General features: G+C 46.1%; 2 protein-coding genes across 2 annotated transcripts in view; both read right to left on the reverse strand.

The window, feature by feature from the left end:
• Positions 1-5421, reverse strand: part of LOC111815070 (transducin-like enhancer protein 2) — a 15829-nt gene extending 10408 nt beyond the window's left edge. The window contains exons 1-3 of the mRNA XM_023709147.1: positions 5368-5421; positions 2640-2743; positions 1757-1961 (exon numbers count right to left, since the gene is read on the reverse strand). The gene's annotated coding sequence lies outside the window, so the exon portion shown is untranslated. The remainder of the gene's footprint in view (positions 1-1756; positions 1962-2639; positions 2744-5367) is intronic.
• A 6959-nt stretch (positions 5422-12380) lies between these two features.
• Znf23 (zinc finger protein 23) lies at positions 12381-20181 on the reverse strand. Its single transcript, XM_023709377.1, is given in 4 exon segments — positions 12381-14219; positions 17074-17175; positions 17706-17832; positions 20116-20181. Coding segments are annotated over 4 exon segments (2061 nt in total). The 5' UTR covers positions 20149-20181; the 3' UTR covers positions 12381-12420.
• Positions 20182-20432: the final 251 nt, after the last annotated feature.

Raw genomic sequence — 20432 nt, forward strand, 5'->3', positions numbered from 1 at the left:
CGGAACCAGGGGTTGAACTCAGGCCCTTGTGCTTGCCAGGTAAGTGCTTATTCTACTGAGCCATCTCCCTGGCCCTATGCCTAATGTCATCGAATCATATACTCTAGGTAAAATGGTACAATCCATGTCTCATGTATTTTACATAAGAAACAATATCGGTAAAGCCAGGTCACGAATTAGAGGCCCTGCAAGTCCCAACAGCATTCCACGCAGTGCAGCCTGGGGCTCCCTTACAGGCGAGCGAAGCAACGGCTCACACCCCTACCCAAAGGGCAGCTACGGTGGGCAAACCTAGAGTCCAGTCCAAGCCTCCAGCCAGAACATCCATCAGCTTCCAGATCTTTCTTTAGGGCTGGTGCGCCCTCTGGTGGAAATAGGAGAGCAGCCCAGCTCTAATTTCCACCTGTGAAATGGTGCTCCTACTAGCCTGGTCACTTGGGTTACTCACGCTCCTCTTCTCGCCCCTGCACCCTTTCTGCACACTGCCCCGAAACTACCCCTGGACACCGGGTGCTGATGGAGCTGTACAAGCGACACATCCAGAAGCAGGACACAGCTCTCCCTTTACTGACACACTGCCTTTGCCCACTCCACGAGGTGCTATGCACAAGGTGCCGACCCAGCTGGCTCAGATCACCCGCAGCTCCAAGTTGGGGACACAGTGTGGTAAGGATTAGACTTCAGTCACTGAATCGGGGATCCCTGACCGATCAGTGAGCCCTGCGAGGCCTGCCAACGGGAGGTGGCATGGCTGAGTTTAGGATGAGGGAAGGGCGAGGTGCAGCCATGCTGGGCCAAGCTCCTCCTCTCTGTTCACCGAGCCTCTCCTTCAGGGGGCGCCACTAATTCTCGGGGTCCCTCGAGTCCCTTTCTCAGGAGCCACAGAGCCACAGAGTCCCCTCTCCTCCCACACACACACCTCACACCCCTGGGCCCGCTGCTTAATTCTTGGTTCCTAATTCTGCATTCAGATTTCTGTCCAGAACCCACCGTTCACCTTCTGGGGGACGCGGAGGCCTGACCACTCCCAGGTGCCCTCCAGCATCGCTCTTCACCCCTGTGCTCAACAGCAGCTGTATCTATTTACGTGCTCCTGGTCGGCACGTGATTTCACTATGGGCAAGGCTTCGCTCACTTCGTCCCTCACTGCTGGGGGTTGAACCCAGACCCTCAATACATTCCCAGCCCCTTCTATTCTCTTTCGAAACAAGGTCTCATGAAGTTGCCCAGAGTGGCCTTACACTCACAAACCTCCTGCCTCAGCCTGTCCCGCAGCCCGGCTGCAGACACGCACCCCTTCACCAGCTTAATTCGGCTCCTGCTTCATTTAATAGGCTGCAGGGACAAACTGCGGGTCTCTGTTAGGTCAGGGGCCCCTCCCAGCCTGCGTCTCTGCCATCACCTGAGATCCGCGACCCACGGCAAATTACTGCACCAGGAGCTCGGTGCCTGGGGCCGCTGTGGAAGGCGCCTCCTTGGACTTCGCGTGGCCGGGAACCTGCAGGCGTCTGCGCCCGTTCCCCTCGACCCCCGCCCGGGAGGGGGCATCGGCGAGGGCAGAGGAAGGGCGCTGACGCCTCCTCTGCTCTGCGCAGGGCGAGGTCCCCGCCCAGGCTCAGCCACGCCGCCTTGGGCCGGCCGGAGCCGGTCAGGCCAGTGGTTGCCGGGCCGCGCCCAGCTCCCGCGGCGCATCCGCAGCACGTGGGCCGGAATCCGGGCGGATGGACGCGCGGGGCGAAGGCCGAGCGCCGCTTACCGTGGGCAGCTCGTGGGCTGGAGGCAGGAGAGCAGAGAGGCTCGCTGCCTGCTGCGCAGTCCGGGAAGGCTTCCAGGAGGAAGGGCCCGCGCGAGGAGGGTGGGATTTCGGTGGCTCACAGGGGGTGGGAGCCACACTTCCGGAAGATGGCAGCCACTTGCAGGCGGGAGGTTCGGGCCAGAGGCTGCCGAGCAAGCGGAGGCCCCTGGAGGTGCAGACGGTGCTGAGGGCCATTTGATTGGGACAGGGAGCTAGAAGGGTCTGCGAGAACCCTGCCCTGCCCCAAGCAGGGGCGCCCCCTGCTGAGAAGGCCAAGGAAGCCCCTCCAGGGTTTCCCAGGAATTGGTCAAGCGCCCCTGCAGGAGGGGCAGTGAACAAGCTGGCATGCAATGTGTAGGGGAAAAGTTGTCCTTGGTCTGGGTAAGGCCAGAGAATAACAGACCAAAGTAGGGGCATGCTGGGAGTGGGGGAGCTTAGGGGAGAGAGGACAAGGAAAGTCCCTCCCACTGAAGATGCTCACCAACCTGCAGGAAACTGCAGGTGGCTCCAGCACCCTGCTTGGCCAGGCCTCCTGGGCCTCTGCTGGACTCCTCTGCACCCCACCCTCCAGTCTCTTGGCAACATGTTTTCCTCCAAGCTTGAGGCTCCCCTCCTGAAGGGCAGGGTGGGCCTAGATGTTCTCTGGGTTATGGGCTGGGGTGGGAGTGTGCCCTACACCACAGGGAGATACACTGCTGCAGACTGAAGGGGAAGACCCCCACCCCAGGCTCCAGCTGCAACGCACTTTGGTACAGGGATGGGGGTTTCAGGTCATGAGCCTGCTCCTTGTTTCTGGAGCCAGGCGACCCTGGGTGGGGTAGTGAATGCCAGGGGCACAGGCTACCAGGAATTCTCCTGTGACTTTGTGAGGCTTTGCAGGCTATTGCCTTCTTCACCCTCTCATCCTTGGGGTCTGAGCAGATGGTCCTGCTCTGGACAGTGATAAACCTGCAGGCAGGGAGGAAAACATCAGGGCCATTGGGGCAGGAAGGGCCCTGCAGAGCCCTGGGACAGCTCCCACCCTGCACTGACCAGGAACCAGAGGCCCAGATTCACAAAGGATATCCACAGCAGACCTGAGATGCCAGGTTCTGTCCCCAGTGATTGTTGATCTTCTTAGAGTTACTGCCTTGACTTCCCACAGTGAAAAAACTGGAGTCTGGAGGAAACAGGGTGTTCCCCTTTCTGATGGCCTTGTGCCCACAACTGCAGAAGGTGTTCATGACCTGGGCCCTGAGGCCACTTTTGCTATGTGACCAGTGAGTGTTCTGTCCATGTCTGAGCCTGTTTCTCCACAGGTAAACTAAGGACTTGGACTGCATGGCCTGGGGCCCTGCTGGGTCTCCCAGTGCATGGTGTGAAGATACCCATGTCCTGAGCAAGCAGGGCAGACAAGCAAGGTAGGTGGTCTAGGGAAGAAGGGTCCTGCTGTCTCCTCTAGCCCCCCTCAAGGTGTATTCTGGGGACTCTGGGTCTACCTCTACCGTGGCCAGCCTCCACCAGGCCCAGCTCCCAGGAGCTCCAGAGCAGGCCATACTTTCTCAACAGCATCCCTGGGACACTCAGCCCAGCAGAGGTCTTATACCATCTCATTTGCTTTCTGACAGGGATGTTTCCTTTGAAGTCCTCAGGGAAACACTCTGGTGTCTGTGCATGTGGGGGTCACTGCATGTCTAGGGGAGGCTCTGTGCGTACATCTTTGTGCCTGAGGGAGAGATCTGGGAGCTTTCTGCGTTACCCCAGACATGGAGATACTTCTCTCAGCCAGTTTCTTCATCTACATGCAAAGAAAAAGGTGTCTAAAACTAGGACTAGGCAAACTGATGATAGTGTGGCTTTGTTTCTTCCTAGGTTTTATCATACATTCCCTAGGCCTCCCTGTAGTCCTGCCACACAAATGTTCCCTTGCTCTCTGGAGGGAAGAATTTGGTTTGATCAGATGAACTAGATGCTAACGAGGGATTTAAGCACATTTCTCTTGCAAAGGTGAAAGCAGAATCAGTCACCATCTTTGCCATCATCAGGCAGTGTTCAGTTACTGCATGAGATGTGCAGAAATTATCTAACTCACCATGCTTATCTGTGTGCTGCAAGGCAGGAGGCATCTTTATTCTTTTTCTTTACATTCCTCCCTCAAAAAATCATTTGCTCCTGCCCCTTAAAATCCCAGTGAGAACAGGTAGGAATTAGTAAACATGCTTGTATAGCGCTGTGGTCCCAGTGACACTGTCCCACATTCACAGGTGCCCATCAGACCACCCCTTCCTGCAGAGTGCACCAGGAGGAAGGTGTCCAGGAGTGGCATCTGCAGGCAAGTAAGTCACGGAGCTGGGAGCCCAGGTGAGGCCCAGGTGCTGGTGCAGGCAGTCTGTTTAGGCCATGTGCTTCTGCCCGCCCCCATTTCCCCCCCTGCTTAAGATGATGGAGAACCTGAGTGATTGTGCAGGAGTCCTCTGGGAGTGTTTGTAACTCACAAAGAAAAGACACTCAGTCTGATCAGAGTCTGGGGTGAGGGGTAATGACCATGATGACATGCAGTTCCTTCAAAGGGGACATTTCTTGACTCCTCTATTAGCAAAAAGCCAAAAATACCCATCTTGTACTGAGTTAAGCTACAAGCTGTGTCACTGAAGCTGAGCAGCTCCCAAGCTTGGGCCCTGGGGTACATGACAATGGAATAGCAAGCTGGTGGGCATTGGTCTCTATCCTGGCCAGATGTGCTGTTCCATAGCTCTAGAAACTGAGGAAGGAGAGTATATCATGAGTGGGGTCACAAAACAGAGTGGGTTGGTGGAGAAGAGAACACTTCTCGTAGAAAGAGCCACACCTGCTGGACATCTGGACTGATGAACACCTGGTCTGTGTCCAGACGGAGTGGGCTCTGAAGGGCTTCCACCAGCCCCAGTGGGAGCTCTTGCCCACCCCCTACCATAGCATTACTGCACACAGGTCAGTCTGCAGGCCTCCAGAGGAAATGGCTCGTCCTCCCCTTAGGTTTTCACAGGAAAACCTTGGAAGTTGGAGGCCGGGTAGGTGGTAGCAGCCCCCTCCACCCTCTCAGACCCCCAAGAACTGTGGAGTGAGAGAGATGACAGATGTGAACAGGAGGGATTATGGAGACGGGTGGAAAGGGCAGGAGAAAGGTTTGGGATGGGAGGGGAACAAGGATGGCTGGAATAGACAGCATGAGGCCCCTGTGGCGCCTCTCTTGGGACCCCAGGAGGGACACAGCTTCCATTGTCCAGGCTCTTGACAAGTAGGACTTATTTTCTGTCTCAGGGTGTCCCTTGCAGATACCCACAGGCAGCCTTGCTTTCACAGGTGAAGCCATGAGGCACACAGAAGGTACAACTCTTGCATGGTGCTACCCAAGTAGTCACTGGCTGCCCAGAACCTGGGCCTATATATCTACATCAGAATGTTCTCCTCAGGGAAGTGGAAGTGATGACACTTACAGGTCATGTCACACAGTGCTATGACAGACAGATGGGAGAGGTTCTGCTCTCCCCGCTGCAAGGCCCAGACACCACCTCGGGAAACCAGTACTGCACGAAAGCGTCTTGAGGGCTCACCTGGGCCCTGCTGTGTTGAGCAGGTTTGTAGCCTGAAGCACTTGGCCTGGTCTTCCTTAGTGAGATCTTGTTATGCCTCAGGAACAAGGCCAGCAGGATGGTAGCTATGCAGGAAACGGGAGTCCTCCCTCGAATCTGCTCATACCTCCAGGTCTGTCCTCCTGAGTCACATCACCTCCCCTAACCCCCTAACTCTGGCCCCTCTCCACCACCCCCATGTCTCTCCAGATTCTGGGAGTCGGAGAAGGAAGGAAGCAGGTAAGAAGGAACAGGAGAGGACAGAAGAAAACAGGAAAGAAGTCCCCTCTGCTGAGGGTATGTGCTCTGTCCTGACAGCCTGCGTCTGAGGTGGTGCACCAGCTGCATGGTGTCTGTAGAGTGAACATCCACAATATAGTTGTCTATGCAGGTGTCTGAGGACAGAGTGGAAAGTTTTATGTGGATATAAGTGGACCGTGGGTGTGACTGGAAGTGAGCGCTCCTGGACACACCAACCCTGCCGGCTTGCTCTGGGATCCGGGTGTCTGGCTGTCCCCTGCCATACCCAATGGACAGGACAAGTACGTGAGGGCAGCCCATGCATGTGCAGGAGTACACCATGTATGCTGTGTGCGGGGCACCTCGTGAATGGCAGCTTCTGAACTGGTAGAACCTCAAGCCCCTCAGAGGAGCAGCCAAGGGCTTCTTACCTGAGGTCAGAGGAGACTGGGCTCCCCTGGGAAGTGTGCTGGTGCCTTGGTGGGTCTGGGTCAGAGAAGGAAAAGGAGCCTTGGGCCTAGAGGATTAGCAAAATCTCTGAATGTGAAAATAAAAATGCATTTAAGCTACACAGAACCATACAGAGGACCACTCTGACCATGTGGGCTGGGTGCAGCAGCAAGCATTACAAGAGCACTCCCCAGGGATCCCAGGATGCCCAGCCCTCAAGTCCTCACCCCATGGTGTATCTGGGGGCTCCCAGAGTGGTCACATGTGGACTCACAAATCTGCTCCCTCTAGCAGTGGCTGCTCCACTGGGTCTGTGCCCAGCCTGCAGCACCTGGTTTGGCTTGGTCTTTCTTCAGAGTGAGATCTCCCAAAGGGTCCTCAGTCCTAAATAAAATAGGCCACTGATGGCCTATCTTCATGGCCCCGAGACAAACTCACAAGCAGCAGGTGTAGCATTCATTCTTCTGGAAATGTCCACACTGTCCTGAAGGAACCTCTGTGAAGGCTGCCCAGGTCCATCCTCACTCTTGCCAACGAGACTGCCTGGTGCCATGTCATACTCACCAACCTGTGTGCTTTTCCACCACAGCCAACAAAGCCTTGGGCTGACTCATTGAATGCTATACCTAATTACCTCTTCAAGATTCACCACTCCCCCACTGGCAGACTGGCAATGTGTCATAAGCTGCCAACACATGAACATTTGACAAAGGATATACTTCAACCATATCTAAGCCATAGCATTTGGTATTAATTCAAACCAGAGTGTTATAAATTTAAGATATTAATTGCAATCCTCATGGTAACCATTAAAAAGAAAACTTAAATATTATACAGAAAAATAAAGAAGCAACCAAAATGATCAAATAAAAGGTAAGCTGCAGAGGAGGGACTGAAAAAAAATAGCTGTGGTAAACAGAAAACAAACAGCAAATGGCAGAAATAAGTTCTTCTTTATCAGTAATTATTTCAAATGTAAAAAAACAAAAACAAAAAAACCAAAACACTGCAGTCAAAAGGCAAAGATCAGGAGCAGGGGAGATAGCTCAGGAGAATAAGTACCTGCCTGGCAAGCACAAGGGCCTGAGTTCAATCCCCAGTTCCGAAAAAAAAAAAAAAAAAAAAGGCAAAGATTAGAATAGATTTGGGGGGGTACTAGGAATTGAACTCATGACCTTGCACTTGCCAAGCAGGTCCTGGCACCATTGAGCTATATCTCCAGCCAGAATGATTATTTTATTTATTTATTTATTTATTTATTTATTTATTTATTTATTTTATTTTGTGGAACTGGGGATTGAACTCAGGCCCTTGCGCTTGTCAGGGAAGCACTTATTCCACTGAGCCATCTCCCTGGCCCCCAGAATAATTTTTTAAATGATCCCATTATATGCTGACACTACAAAACTCACTTCTCTAGTTTAGATCTAAAACCACAGAGGTTGAAAGTGAAAGGATAGACAAAGACAGTCCGTGCAAACTATAACAAAAAGAGCGCTGTGGTGTCTACACTAATAAGACAAAATAGAATTTAGGCCAAAACTGTTACAAGAGATAAACACCTAATATATCAACAGAAAAGCTAATTTGCCAAGAGGAAATAACAGTCACAAACATATACACACTGACATGGTCTGAATGTTCATGTGTTAAAAACCTAATCATTGGGCTGGTGAGATGGCTCAGTGGTCTAAAGCACCTACTTAGAAAAAGCTTAGCAAAGCACAGGGACCGCAGTTCAATCCCCCAGCACCACATGCCAGCCAGCCCCGCCCCCTGGTGGGCTGAGCTGGCCACACACACACATACATACATACATACATACATACATACATAAATAAAAAACCTAATCATTAATGTGACAATATTAGGAGACAGGGCCTATTGGAGGTGATCTAGGAGACCCTGCCCTTTTTAATAGGATTCTCTTATTTTAAACAAAGACCTTAGATAGCCATGCTGTGTCTTCCATTGTATGAGGACGTAGCAAGAAACTACAATCTCTGAATCAGGAATCAGGCCCTCCCCAGACTCTTGAATATTGCGGCACCTTGATCTTGGACTCCCCCCTCCAGAACAGTGAAAAAAATTCCTGTTTCTAATTTATTTATTTATTTAATGCATTTGGTACAGGGTCTCACTACGCAGCTCACACTCATAGTGACCCTGTTTTCAACTTGCCCAGTGCTGGGATTACAGGCGTGTGCCACCACACCCAGACTCTGTTACTAGCTCAGTGTGTCCTGGGGGCAGGACCAACATGGCATGCAGGACTGGGGAGCCAACCCTAGTCCCTATGCTTGCCAAGCAGGTGCTTAGCCCACTGAGCTATCTCGCCAGCCCCTACCACCCAAAACTTAGGTTTGCTTTTGGTTCGTGAATACAGTCCTCTAACTATGGCTCCAAGGCAGAAAACAACGTAAGAGAGGGGCATAGTGCAGGCAAAACTACTCACACCATGGCAGCCAGAAGAAAAGACTGGGAAAAGGTACACCCTTCCAGGTCATGCCTCCAGTGACCTCTTCTGACCAGCCCCCACTTCCCAGTAACACTCAGCCACTTAACTCACTGGTGGATGAATCCACTATGAGAACAGCATTCCTATGACCCAAACACCTTCATCAATCCCAACCTCTGAGCACGTACAGCTTTAGGGCAAGAGACTCAATCCAACCCATAAGACCAAGTATATGGATTTCTGGCAAAGCTATATTGCTGAATCAAAGAACAACGTAATGGTAAAGGCCTTGGTCCTTAATCTATTACTTATTAAAAGCATGATTTGTATTTTCTTATGAAGCAGTCAGGAATTTAAAAGTGGATTTTGCCCCAAATAGTAACTCTTCTCTTGAGCCAATAGAAGTCCACTAGGTAGCTAAGAGAATAAAGCTTGATCAGGGGCTGGAGAGATGGCTCAGTGGTCTAAAGCACCTACTTGGAACAAGCTTGGCAAAGCACAGGGACCGCGGTTCGATCCCCCAGCACCATATGCCAGCCAGCCCCACCCCCTGGTGGGCTGAGCTGGCCACACACACACACACACACACAATAAATAAATAAATGTTTAAAAAAAAAAAAAAGCTTGATCAACACTATGTAAAATTCCGGGTCATATCCTCCTCCTCAGTTCGGCTTGTAGTGATGTTAGCCATTTAGGAAATCTACCTAAGCACTGGCAAAACGAGGTATGCTAACCCTAAATTTACATATCCTCCCTCGTATCTTTAAGACTGAATATACCAGAAGAGATTTACAAGCACATTTAGCTATGGCCAGAAATCTCCTTATCCTAAACCCACGATTGCCTTGGATTGTAGAAGAGCCTTACGTGACAGATACTCTCCCAGAAACATTCATCTCATGGGAACTAACGTGTCCCTTAAGTCATGAGGATTCCTCTAGAGCTAGTTCAGGACTGAGATAGGGACCAGGCCCCATCCCACCACAGTGAGTGCCCTATAAAATTGTTCTTTTGTGAATAGGACACTGTGACCCACCTCATCAGACCTGTATCCCCATCAGTTTCTATGAAGCCTTATCTCCTATTTATCATTACTAGGAAACTTGCTTTGTCAGAGCAGTGTTCCCCTTTATTTTTACTAAAGCTTTTTCCCCTGTAAACTCAAACTGTTGCTGCAATTTTAATTTACATTACCTTTACAGTGGGGATTCATGACAGCCAGTGACAATAAGAAATATATCTGGAGGCTGGGTGTGGTGGTGTATGTCTATAATCCTAGCCCTTGGGAGGCTGAGGCAGGCAGTCATAGGTTCAAGGCCAGCCTAGGTACACATCTGTAATTCCAGGTTGAAGCAGGAAGATCATAACTTTGTGGCCAATATGGACAATTTAGTGAGACTGCCTCAAAATTAAAAAGCTAGTGGTAGTGTAGCTCAGTGGTAGAGTTCCCAGTTTCAATCCTCAGCACCACAAAATAAATACTAAAAATAAAATGCTCTGTATAAAAAGCTTCTACAACATTTGGAACTTCGCAAGTTGGTCTGAACATATCATCTTTTGTTACTCATAAGCCCCTTTCATACCTGTTTCCTAATGAGGTAATTAATGGTATGTTTCCACATAGCATGATTTGGGACATGGCTGCCAGAAGAACCAGCCTCATCCTGGCTTTTAGGAAGAAGAGGTTTATTGGTAGCCAATGATTTAATCCAGCATTGGTACATAATGGGATCTCTGGAAATAACAGAAACTGATTTCAGAGAGGGTCTGTGGGGACAGTGAATACAGTGATGCACAAGTACACAGGGCAGTGCACAATTCCATAGAGGCATCTGAGACCTCTGGACCATGCCCTAAGAAACTCATCTGCTCATATGTACCCTTTATGATGTAAATCTAACTGGTAAGAGCGTTTCCCTCCATCTTGTCTATTACAACAAATTATAGAACTGAGTCATGAAACCCTAAATTTCTAGCCAAGTCAGAAGTATGGGTAACCTGCAGATCCACTACTGTGACCTTTTGTCATTGAGCACTTAAACTGTGGGGTTTGCATTTATTCTTAGTTAGAATTCCAATTCTAATAAGTATCCACAAAAGAATTGATTGTTGGAAATACATATTGGGGATCAGAAGTGTTAAGTTTTCCTTTATACCTCTTAAAAGCTGACGATGCAGAAAAATTTGCAATGAACCACTTTCATCTCTATAAGGAGTTCACATAGATTTTTGTAAGTTATTTCAGAAAATCATTACTTAGAAAATGGACTTTTTCTCCTTCACTGTTCATGGCTTCTGGACTATAAATCTTAACCTCAACTGAGGGAGGAGAGGAAGGATAGAGACAGGCATTTCAGTCTTTTTACACTCAATTTCTAACTTTTTGAACACTAATCCTACTCCAGCCTACACCTTGCAGCTGCTGAGCAGAGAGGCTTCCCTTTTTACAGAACACATATTCTTCAGTTCTTCACCTTCATCAATTACTACCATTCAAAACAACTTCACTCATTTATTGTTTTGAAGGAGCAGAAGAGTCTCATTTGAAGAGTATTTTGAGACTTCCTAAAACCAGAGACCTTGACAAGCACTGAAGAGTAGGAATCCAAGGTAAGTACATTTTTTTAGGACTTCGAGAATTATGTTTGCAGGAGTCCCTTACTACAAAATAGGAATGTACTTATATCTGCATATATTACATAAAGGGCATCTACAATAAACATTTTAAAAGCAAGCCATATGCACAGGTAACACACACACACACACACACACACACACACACACGAAAAAGTCATACTAATTTTTACTCCTTGGAGTACCAATGAGATGAACACCTTTTAGTTTAATAATCATTTTTATACTTTTAAAAGCTACCTGGAGGCCTGGGTTTTAGCTCAGCAGCACACTTTCTTGGCAAGTGTGACAAACTGAGTTTGATTCCTAGAACCACCCCTTAAAAAAAGCTTATTACTTGCTGGTTCTTATTAAATTACTTTTAACTCTAAAATCTTTGTGTATATTCAATACTATCCTCTTCTTTGTATTTTTTAGGGAATGGCCTACAGTGTGTTCAGGGTCTCACTAGATCAGACTTGTGATCCACCTGTTTACAGCCTCCCAAGAACTGGGATTACAGACACATGCCACTATGCCCAGTCTCAACTGCCATCTCAGTGTGCCCTGGGGGCGGAGCTGGCATGGCATACCTGGGGATAAAAACCCCAGCCCCTGTGCCTGCTTGCAGGCACTTTAATCCGTTGAACTACTTGGCCGGCCCTCTAAATACTATATGTCACAAATTTTATAATGAAATTTTCAATTTTTATGCTTTACCTTTTTAGCTTTATTTGGGAGTACTTAAAAACATAATTTTGAATGATCAAGTCATTGATTTTGTTTCTAGCATTCATCTGCTATTTTAAAAAGTTTTGTATTTCCTCTTTACAAAATACATGTTTGTACCAAAAATTAAACAGAAATAAATTAGTTTAGGTACAGCAGACACCTTTACAATATGGGTTTTCCTATATAAGAACATTCTTTTCCTGTTTATTAAAGCTTCCTCCAGTGGCCCTTGGTGGAGAACTACAATTTTCATCACATAGGTTCCATAAAACAATTATTTGTTCCTAGAATATCTACTGCTCTTGATGCTGCTGAGGAGAGATTTTTCCCCCCAATACTTTCTAGTTGGTTGGTGGTACAAAATGTTATTTTTTAACTGGTGATATTCATTAAAAATTGAATAAAATGGGAAAAGATGTGTTTCCATGTGAAGACTTTGCCACATTCACTTCCCTCCCAGAGAATTCCTCCAAGGTAAATCTGATGATTCATGATCCATTTCAGCATTAATTTTCAGAGCTCCTACATCCCTCTCATTACTAAGATTTTCCTTCATTATGGATACTCTGATGCTGACCAAGTTGGAAGGTAAACCTGAAAGCTTTCCCACAGATATTACACACATGAGGTTTTTTCCAAGTGTGGACAGTCTGGTGTATAATACAGTCAGAACTAAAGCTGAAGCCTTTGCCACACTCTACACATCGGAAAGGTTTCTCCCCAGTGTGGCTTCTCTGATGCCGAATTAAATGGGCATTAACATGGAAGGCTTTTCCACACTACTTACACTGAAAGGGTTTTTCTCCAGTAAGAATTCTCTGGTGTACAATATAGTCAGAGCTACAGCTGAATGCCTTTTCACATTCCATACATTTGAAAGGTTTCTCTCCAGTATGTATTCGCTGATGTCTAGTTAACATGGCATTGATACTGAAAGCTTTGCCACATTCTTTGCACTGATAAGGCTTTTCTCCAGTATGGATTCGGTGATGATCAAGTAGGTTTCTTTTAGAAGTAAAGCATTTCCCACATTCATTACATTCAAATGGTTTCTCTCCAGTGTGAACTCTCTGATGTTGCATTAGTTTTGCATTGACATCGAAAGCCTTTCCACACTCATCACACTTGTAGGGCTTCTCCCCAGTATGGATCCTCAGATGCTGCCGAAGCTGAGAGTTACACCTGAAAGCCTTCCCACACTCATTACACCCATATGGTTTCTCACCAGTGTGGATTCTCTGGTGCTGGATTAATTTCCCTTTGACACTGAAGGCTTTTCCACATTCATTGCATCCATAGGGCTTCTCACCTGTGTGAATTCTTTGATGCTGAATGAGTTTTGCATTATTATTGAAGGCTTTTCTACACTCTTTACACTGATAGGGCTTCTCTCCAGTATGGATAATCTGATGCTGCCTAAGCTGAGAGCTGCACCTAAAGCCTTTCCCACACTCACTGCATACATAAGGTTTTTCTCCAGTGTGGATTCTCTGATGCTGTATTAATTTTGCATTAACATTGAAAGCTTTCCCACAGTCACTGCACTCATAAGGTTTCTCTCCAGTGTGAACTCTCTGGTGCGTAATATATGCAGAACTACAGCTAAACCCCATTCCACACTCCTGGCACTGATAGGGCTTCTCTCCTGTGTGGATCCTCTGATGCCTACTAAGACTTCCATTAACACTAAAGGCCTTCCCACAAACTTTACACTGATAGGGCTTCTCCCCACTGTGGATTGTCTGATGTGTGAGATAATGGGAACTGTAACTGAAGCACTTCCCACATTCCACACATTTGAAGGGTTTTTCCCCACTATGAAACCTCTGATGCCAAATTAATTCTGTGATAACGTTGAAGGCTTTGCCACACTCCACACACTGATAAGGCTTCTCCCCAGTGTAGTTTTCTAGATACTGATTAGGTTGAGGGTCAAATCTAAAGATTTCTACTAAATCCTCACATTTCACAGGTCTTTCCACAGTATTAATTATTTCATGCTTAATCAGTTCTGTGTCAAAGCTAAAGGTTTTCATCAGTCCTATACAATCAGGGTACTGCTGTTCAGTGGAGATACTATGATGCTGAAACAAGTTTGGACTGTGACTAATGGAATACTCCTCCATGGAACTTATTTCATCTTTTACTGCTCCCTTCATGTTGCTGCTGTTTTCCTTCTTCATCCTTCCTGCTGAGTAGACTTTCTGTAGTTGCTCTGGTATATAGGTTTCTGAAAAGTTTATTTCCAGGGGAAAAGCCCTTGGAAGTTCAAATGATGTGCTATCCTTTTCTTCACACACTTCCTTTGTCAAATTACTGTTTGTCTGCATATTAGTACCTACTTTAAAAACAGAAAACACAACATGTCACATAAGAAACATGTTAGAAAAAAAGATCTGTATTCTGAAGTACCACACAATCAGAGTTCTTTAATATCACCAGACTAAACCAGAGAACCTAAGATTCACTCATACAATGTATGTAACTTGTGTAATACACAGCTGGTAAGACAAAATAAATCTGTATGTGCCAACAAAAAGTTGTCTACAGCAAAATGTTTAGTGAAAAAGTAAATAAGAGAAACACAGAAAAGATACCATGAGATATATACATATATTTTTGCATATGCCTAGAAAACTTCTAATCTAAAAGATTACAAAAGCAAACTGGTACATGAAGTTAGGTAGGCTTTTTCCTCTCACTAGACACTTTTTGTATTGTTTTGAGCACTTAGAATTATTATGTTTCAAATTAATGATTTAAAAGGATAACAAGTCATGCTATGCCTAAGGCAGGGCCACAACCAATAACATGGTGGTTAAAAGACAGCAGTAAATAAAATTCTAGGCCTTGCCCACCAGATCAACATTTTAGCTATCATACCAGGTTCTTCTACTTTCATCCCCGTGGTATTGAGTACTTTATTAGTAAAAGTGGAAAATGTTTAAGAAAGAAGAGGTACAGGACCCAATACAATGTGAAGAGAAGAGGCAGGATGGAGGAAGAAAGAGAAGAGGGAAAAGGAGAAAGGACAGAGGAAGAGGAGGAGAAAGAAGAAAAAGTTTCAGAGAAAGAAGAAAGTCTAGGGGCTGGAGAGATGGCTCAGTGGTCTAAGGCACCTACTTGGAACAAGCTTGATAAAGCACAGGGACCGCGGTTCGATCCCCCAGCACCACATACCAGCCAGCTGCGCCCCCTGGTGGGCTGAGCTGCCCCCCCCACACACCCCAAAAAAAATATAAAAAAAAAAAAAAAAAAAAAAAAATCTTATAAAAAAAGAAGAAAGTCTACATCTTCTACCTTTTCTCACAGTAAGGATGGTAGAGGAGGCAGATAAAAGAAGAAAAAAAGAAGACAGTTGTTGCAGAAAATCTACATTTTCCACCTTTTCTTATAGTGAGGATGGCAAATGTTCCAGCAAATGAGATGTAAATGGAAGTCACCACATATGGGTTAGAAAAAAGTTTTTGAAAAGGTCAGGGAGGGGCAGATGGCTCAATAGAATAAGCGCTTCCCTGGCAAGTGCAAGATCCTGAGTTCAATCCCTGGTACCACAAATAAATAAACAAAAATTTAAAAAAAAAAAAAAGAAAAGAAAAGAAGGTCAACTATGCTATCCTGGGCCTCACGCTCTGTACTTCCCTTCTTGACTGAACTCCAGCCTGTTTGGCTCCTCACCCCTATTAACCTATATACATGGATGGCACTAATGTTTTTATTCTCAGCTAAAATCAAGATGGCTTGCACAGAGACTTTAAAGATTTCAGGACCATCTGCTGCAATTGGATTGGAAGTGTAGTTCAGTGACAGACCATCAGCCTAGCACATGGGTTCAATTTCTAACCCTGGGTTCAAGTTCTAGCATAAAAAAACCAAAAAACCAGAAGGAGGTCTAAACATCATAGATTAAGGACCTTACAAGATTAGAAACAGAATTCTACATTAGAAATGTAGGGGCCAAGGAGATAGCCCAGTATAGTAAACGCTTGCCTGGCAAGTGCAAGGGCCTGAGTTCAATCCCCAGTTCCACCAAAAAAAAAAAAAAAAAAAAAATGGCTCTGTCCAAGACTTAGTTACTGATAATCTATTTATTTCTAAGACACTCTCAAGTGACTCATATTAATATCAACATTTGCAAAGCAAGGAATTAGGGCACTTCCTTTTTACTTCTGCTATGTACTACTCTGTCCTCATCTCACAAAATAAACATAATAGAGCACCTACTCCACTAAGCACTTGATACATGTAACCTCATTATAAGACTAGCAGTATTGCCTTTTTATTATTATTACATTTTCAGAGAAAAGATCACAAAAACTTAAGAGATCTCAAATAACTGACCTGCTCAGTGATACAACTAGCAAGCAGTCTAGTTGGGATAGGACATATAAAGACTAGACTTTCAACTACTCCCACCTATAAAAAATTAGTTTTATATCCTCCACATTAAGTGACACATGCTTAGAAAATGGCAAGCATTAAATTCATTAATTTTTGTCTGAGAAAGGCAGGATTCAAAATTGGGACTATCACATACCTATAATATTTATTTTATTTATTTATTCATTTATTTATTTATTTAGTGGAACCAGGGATTGAACTCAGGCCCTTGCGCTTGCCAGGGAAGCACTTATTCCACTGAGCCATCTCCCCAGCCCCAACCTATAATATTTAAATGATAGAACTAAACAAAAAAGGGGATACAGATGAATGACCATTTTGTATCTGTGTATTCAAAATGGTTAGGATATATAGCTACATTCTCTTCATGAATACAGGGATTTGTTCTAATAGTGTTTGTAAATAGGGTATCATATTTGCATCTTGTACAACAAATAACCACTAGGAAGACAGTATGCAATGTATTAATTGTTGGAACGGTCCTACCAATTTGATGTGAAACTGTCTCATTGCTATTTCTCAATAAAATTATGGAAAAAAAAATTGGGACTAAAAAGTTAGAATAAGACACTTGAAACAAAAACCTGGAGGGGTTAGATAAATGTGTGTGAAAACAGACACAATAGATCTATCTCTATAAATCATAAAGACTTTTTACCCAATGTCCTGGGTGTAATCCCCAGCATTAAAAAAAAACCAAACCCTACAAATTAACTTTTGCTCTGTATGGCTAGCTAATAAATATGGCATGTTTATACAGTATGTTGCTGGCCATTATGTACCTTCCTTACCCTGAGGGCCTATTCCACTTCCAGTGGCCAATGGCAATGGGTGCTCCAGCTCACCTCCTCGCTCCAGTTGTGAGATCATAGCAGGTTTGAGAAATGGAAATCCTGGTTTGGGAAAAGGAAAGGGGAGAGACATGAATAATCTCCCATAGATGAGTTCCTAAACTTCTCAAATTGCCTCAGCAATGGGGAGGGAGACCAAAAGCTTGGAAGAACTTTGGAAGGAATGAGGGATAGAGGGCTCAGGAAAGTCACAGAACACAGACAGATCCAGGAGATCTCACGCAGAGCAAGCTGGGAGAGTCAGCCCAAAGTGGACACTAAAATATTCAGAATGCCTAAGATCCTTAAAAAGAATCAACATAAAACAAGGTGGAGCCCTGAAGATGCCAACATGGAATAGGAAGCTACTATTTTTTAGATAGTGTTCAAAACACAGCTTCCACAAGGTAGATTAGAAGCATATACTAGTGTCCTGTTATACTGGCCCAACACATTTGTCAAGATCAGAAACAACCCTGGGTTTCCTTCTCAGTGAAGCATTATCAAATGCCCCACCTGCATCCTGTCAGGGAGAATGGTGCCAGGAAAACCCCAACAGAAGCATATAAATCCCAGGGAGAGAGAGACCTTACCCAGCGAGGCCACATTCCCATAATTCTCCAGCATCACATCCCTGTACAAGGCTCTCTGTGCAGGCGACAGTGCATCCCATTCTGTCTGGCTGAAGTACACAGCCACATCTTCAAAGGTCACCAACTTCTGAAACAACAGGTTCCTGCTGCCCTAGGGCCAATTCCATGGGTCAGGCCCTAAGTGAGGGGCAGAGGGCAGTATAAGGGCTCAGAGAGGGAGCTTGTACAGATCACATGACTAATAGCAAGGGAGAGGTTAAGAAAAAGCATGAGGAAAGTAAACTATGGAATATGTAACTCCACGCAGAGCAGAGAAATCTTGTATTATTTTTTACACTTACAAAAGATGACTTAAGTTAGACTCAAAGAAAAAGCAAATTCTCCTTAAGCAACTCTGCTGTTAGGTAGCTCTCTTACTAGAAGGCTCAGGACCAATTCACCAGGCATCTCACTGCATTCCTACAAGGTCTAGACTTTCTTGGGCCTAGCCTCAGTCCTGACTCCCCACATCTTGCCCTCACTCTCACACTCGAAGCCACCCCAAAGAATAGTCCTGGCTTCTACATCATCTGCCCCCTAATTCTGATCACAGACTTTCACTCAGGGCTCAGAAGTCTTTGCTCCAGCATAGCCAGCCAAGGAAAATCAGAGCTGCCCAGGCCAGGGTCTCCCTGAACACCCAGCATTTTTGGCCCTTCCTCCACACATTCTCCTGTCTTTAATCTTTCTCTAAGAAGGTCTGAGAAAGAAGAGACACCAGCTGTACTGCTGGCCACCTGCTTGGCCACACTTCTGGATTCTCCCTTTTTTGGCACTGGGCTATGTGGTCAGCACAAGCTCTGCTGCTCAGGGCTGATACTGCATGTCACCCTCAGGCGCAAATGCTCCTTCTGCCCATTTCAGGTTTCTGTAGCCTTATGGACTCACTGAGAGATTTGTCTCTTCTCTCTCTGTCCAGATTTAGCTTCTTGACAATAATTTTAGTTCAACCTCTAGGTGTTTCTATGAGTCCTGTTTTTCTTTGTACTAGAAATTGAACTCAGGACCTCATGCTTGCCAGGCAGGTGCGGCAACAATGAGCTAAATCCCTGGCCTTATGAGTCCTTTTTGTGTAACCTCAGACAAGTCATGTAACTTTTCAGCACAAAATCTATGGCCTCCCCTGAGTGCCACCTTGACTCTGTCCCTAGCAAGTGGGCATCTCCTCCTAAATTCATTCCTCAGCCTGTGTCTATACCACCCACACAGGAAACCTCAGACAGAAAATTGGAGAGGTTGGGGGGGGGGATTATTGATACTTCTGCTTCTCTACTACCGAAATCTTTGCCTCTGTGTCCTGTAGATTTTACATCTCAAGCATTATTTGAATTAGATTGCTCCTCTTCACCAACTTTCCTTGATGAAGCCCACATCACCTGAATCAGTTTGGGGTTTTTTTGTGGTACTGGGGATCAAACTCAGGACCTTGTGCTTGCCAGACAGGTGCTTATGCCACTGAACTATATCCCTGGCCCCAGTAGATTCTTTCCTGAATGGTCCCCTTGCTTTTGAATCTCCCTTGAAAATTATTTTATACACAACAGTCACAAATTTGATCACTGGTTCACAGCTATGATATAATGGGCAGTTACAATCACTTGATAACGCCAAGACCTTAGGCACATTATTCCCCTTTGTCTTCATTTCTTGGCAGAATAAGCACACAGCAGGCAACTATCACAGGAATGGGAGGCCAGAACTAAACAGCCTGTACAATGGGCATGGTATGCAGGCTGTAGGCCAGCACAGCTCAAACCATGTCACTAAGATTATTGTTCCCAACCTTGAATCCATGGAGGTCCATGGATAAGCCTTAAGGGCCCATTAAGACCCTCAAAGTATATGGAAATTTTGGTTTGCCAATTCTTGAGAAAGCCGAAAGTTTTTACCAGAGATACATATATGTGCTGCTGAAGCAAACACTACCAGAGATTTGAAGTCTTGGCTACTACATCCCAAGCCTTATAGCTTTATAAGGATACGACAGGTCACTGCCCCACAGGACTGCCTGCTTTTCTCCTCTCCTAATCTGCTTCCATCATCTTCTCCCTCCTCCTTAAAGGCACCGCCATTCTTTCCACCAGATCTGCTCCTCCTCTTTCATAACCTCTATGATTCTCCTTCACTCTCACCTATGCACAGAGCACGCCCTCTCAGAGCTTCCACAGCCCTATCCACCCGGAGCTTTCTGCCAAGGGCTCTCCTGTATAGGAGCAGAGTTCCTGGTGTGCAGAAAATGATGCACCACCTTCTGGGCTCTCTCCTGCAGCCTCAGCCACACTCCCAGCACCATTCCCACCAGTTCCAGGCTTCCATCCCAAGGCTTATCAACTCCCTTCAGTTTTCCTCAACTTAAGAACCCAGAGCTCACCTGTGGCCAGGATGGGAGAAGCATGGCTGCCATCACCTTGTGTCCCTCTCAGAGACGGGCCAGAGCTAGGGAGAGACAGACAGAAAAGGTGAGGCAAGCCATACCTACTGGAGTAATACAGATCCCCAGAAGATATGAGGTACAGGCAGCCAGCATCCAGTCAGGAGTATACATAGGAGCTGCCCAGGAAAAAGGGAGCAATCCACTCACTAGCTCAGGGCCCAGAGCTCCTCCAGGCTAGGCTGCTGCTGCTCACTACCAAGAACCCCTAGCCATGGGTTTTGAGACAGGTCTGGCTGAGGTGCTCAGGATGGCTT

The sequence above is a fragment of the Octodon degus genome, unplaced genomic scaffold, assembly GCF_000260255.1.
Source record: "Octodon degus isolate 3935 unplaced genomic scaffold, OctDeg1.0 scaffold00011, whole genome shotgun sequence".
NCBI lineage: Eukaryota > Metazoa > Chordata > Mammalia > Rodentia > Octodontidae > Octodon > Octodon degus.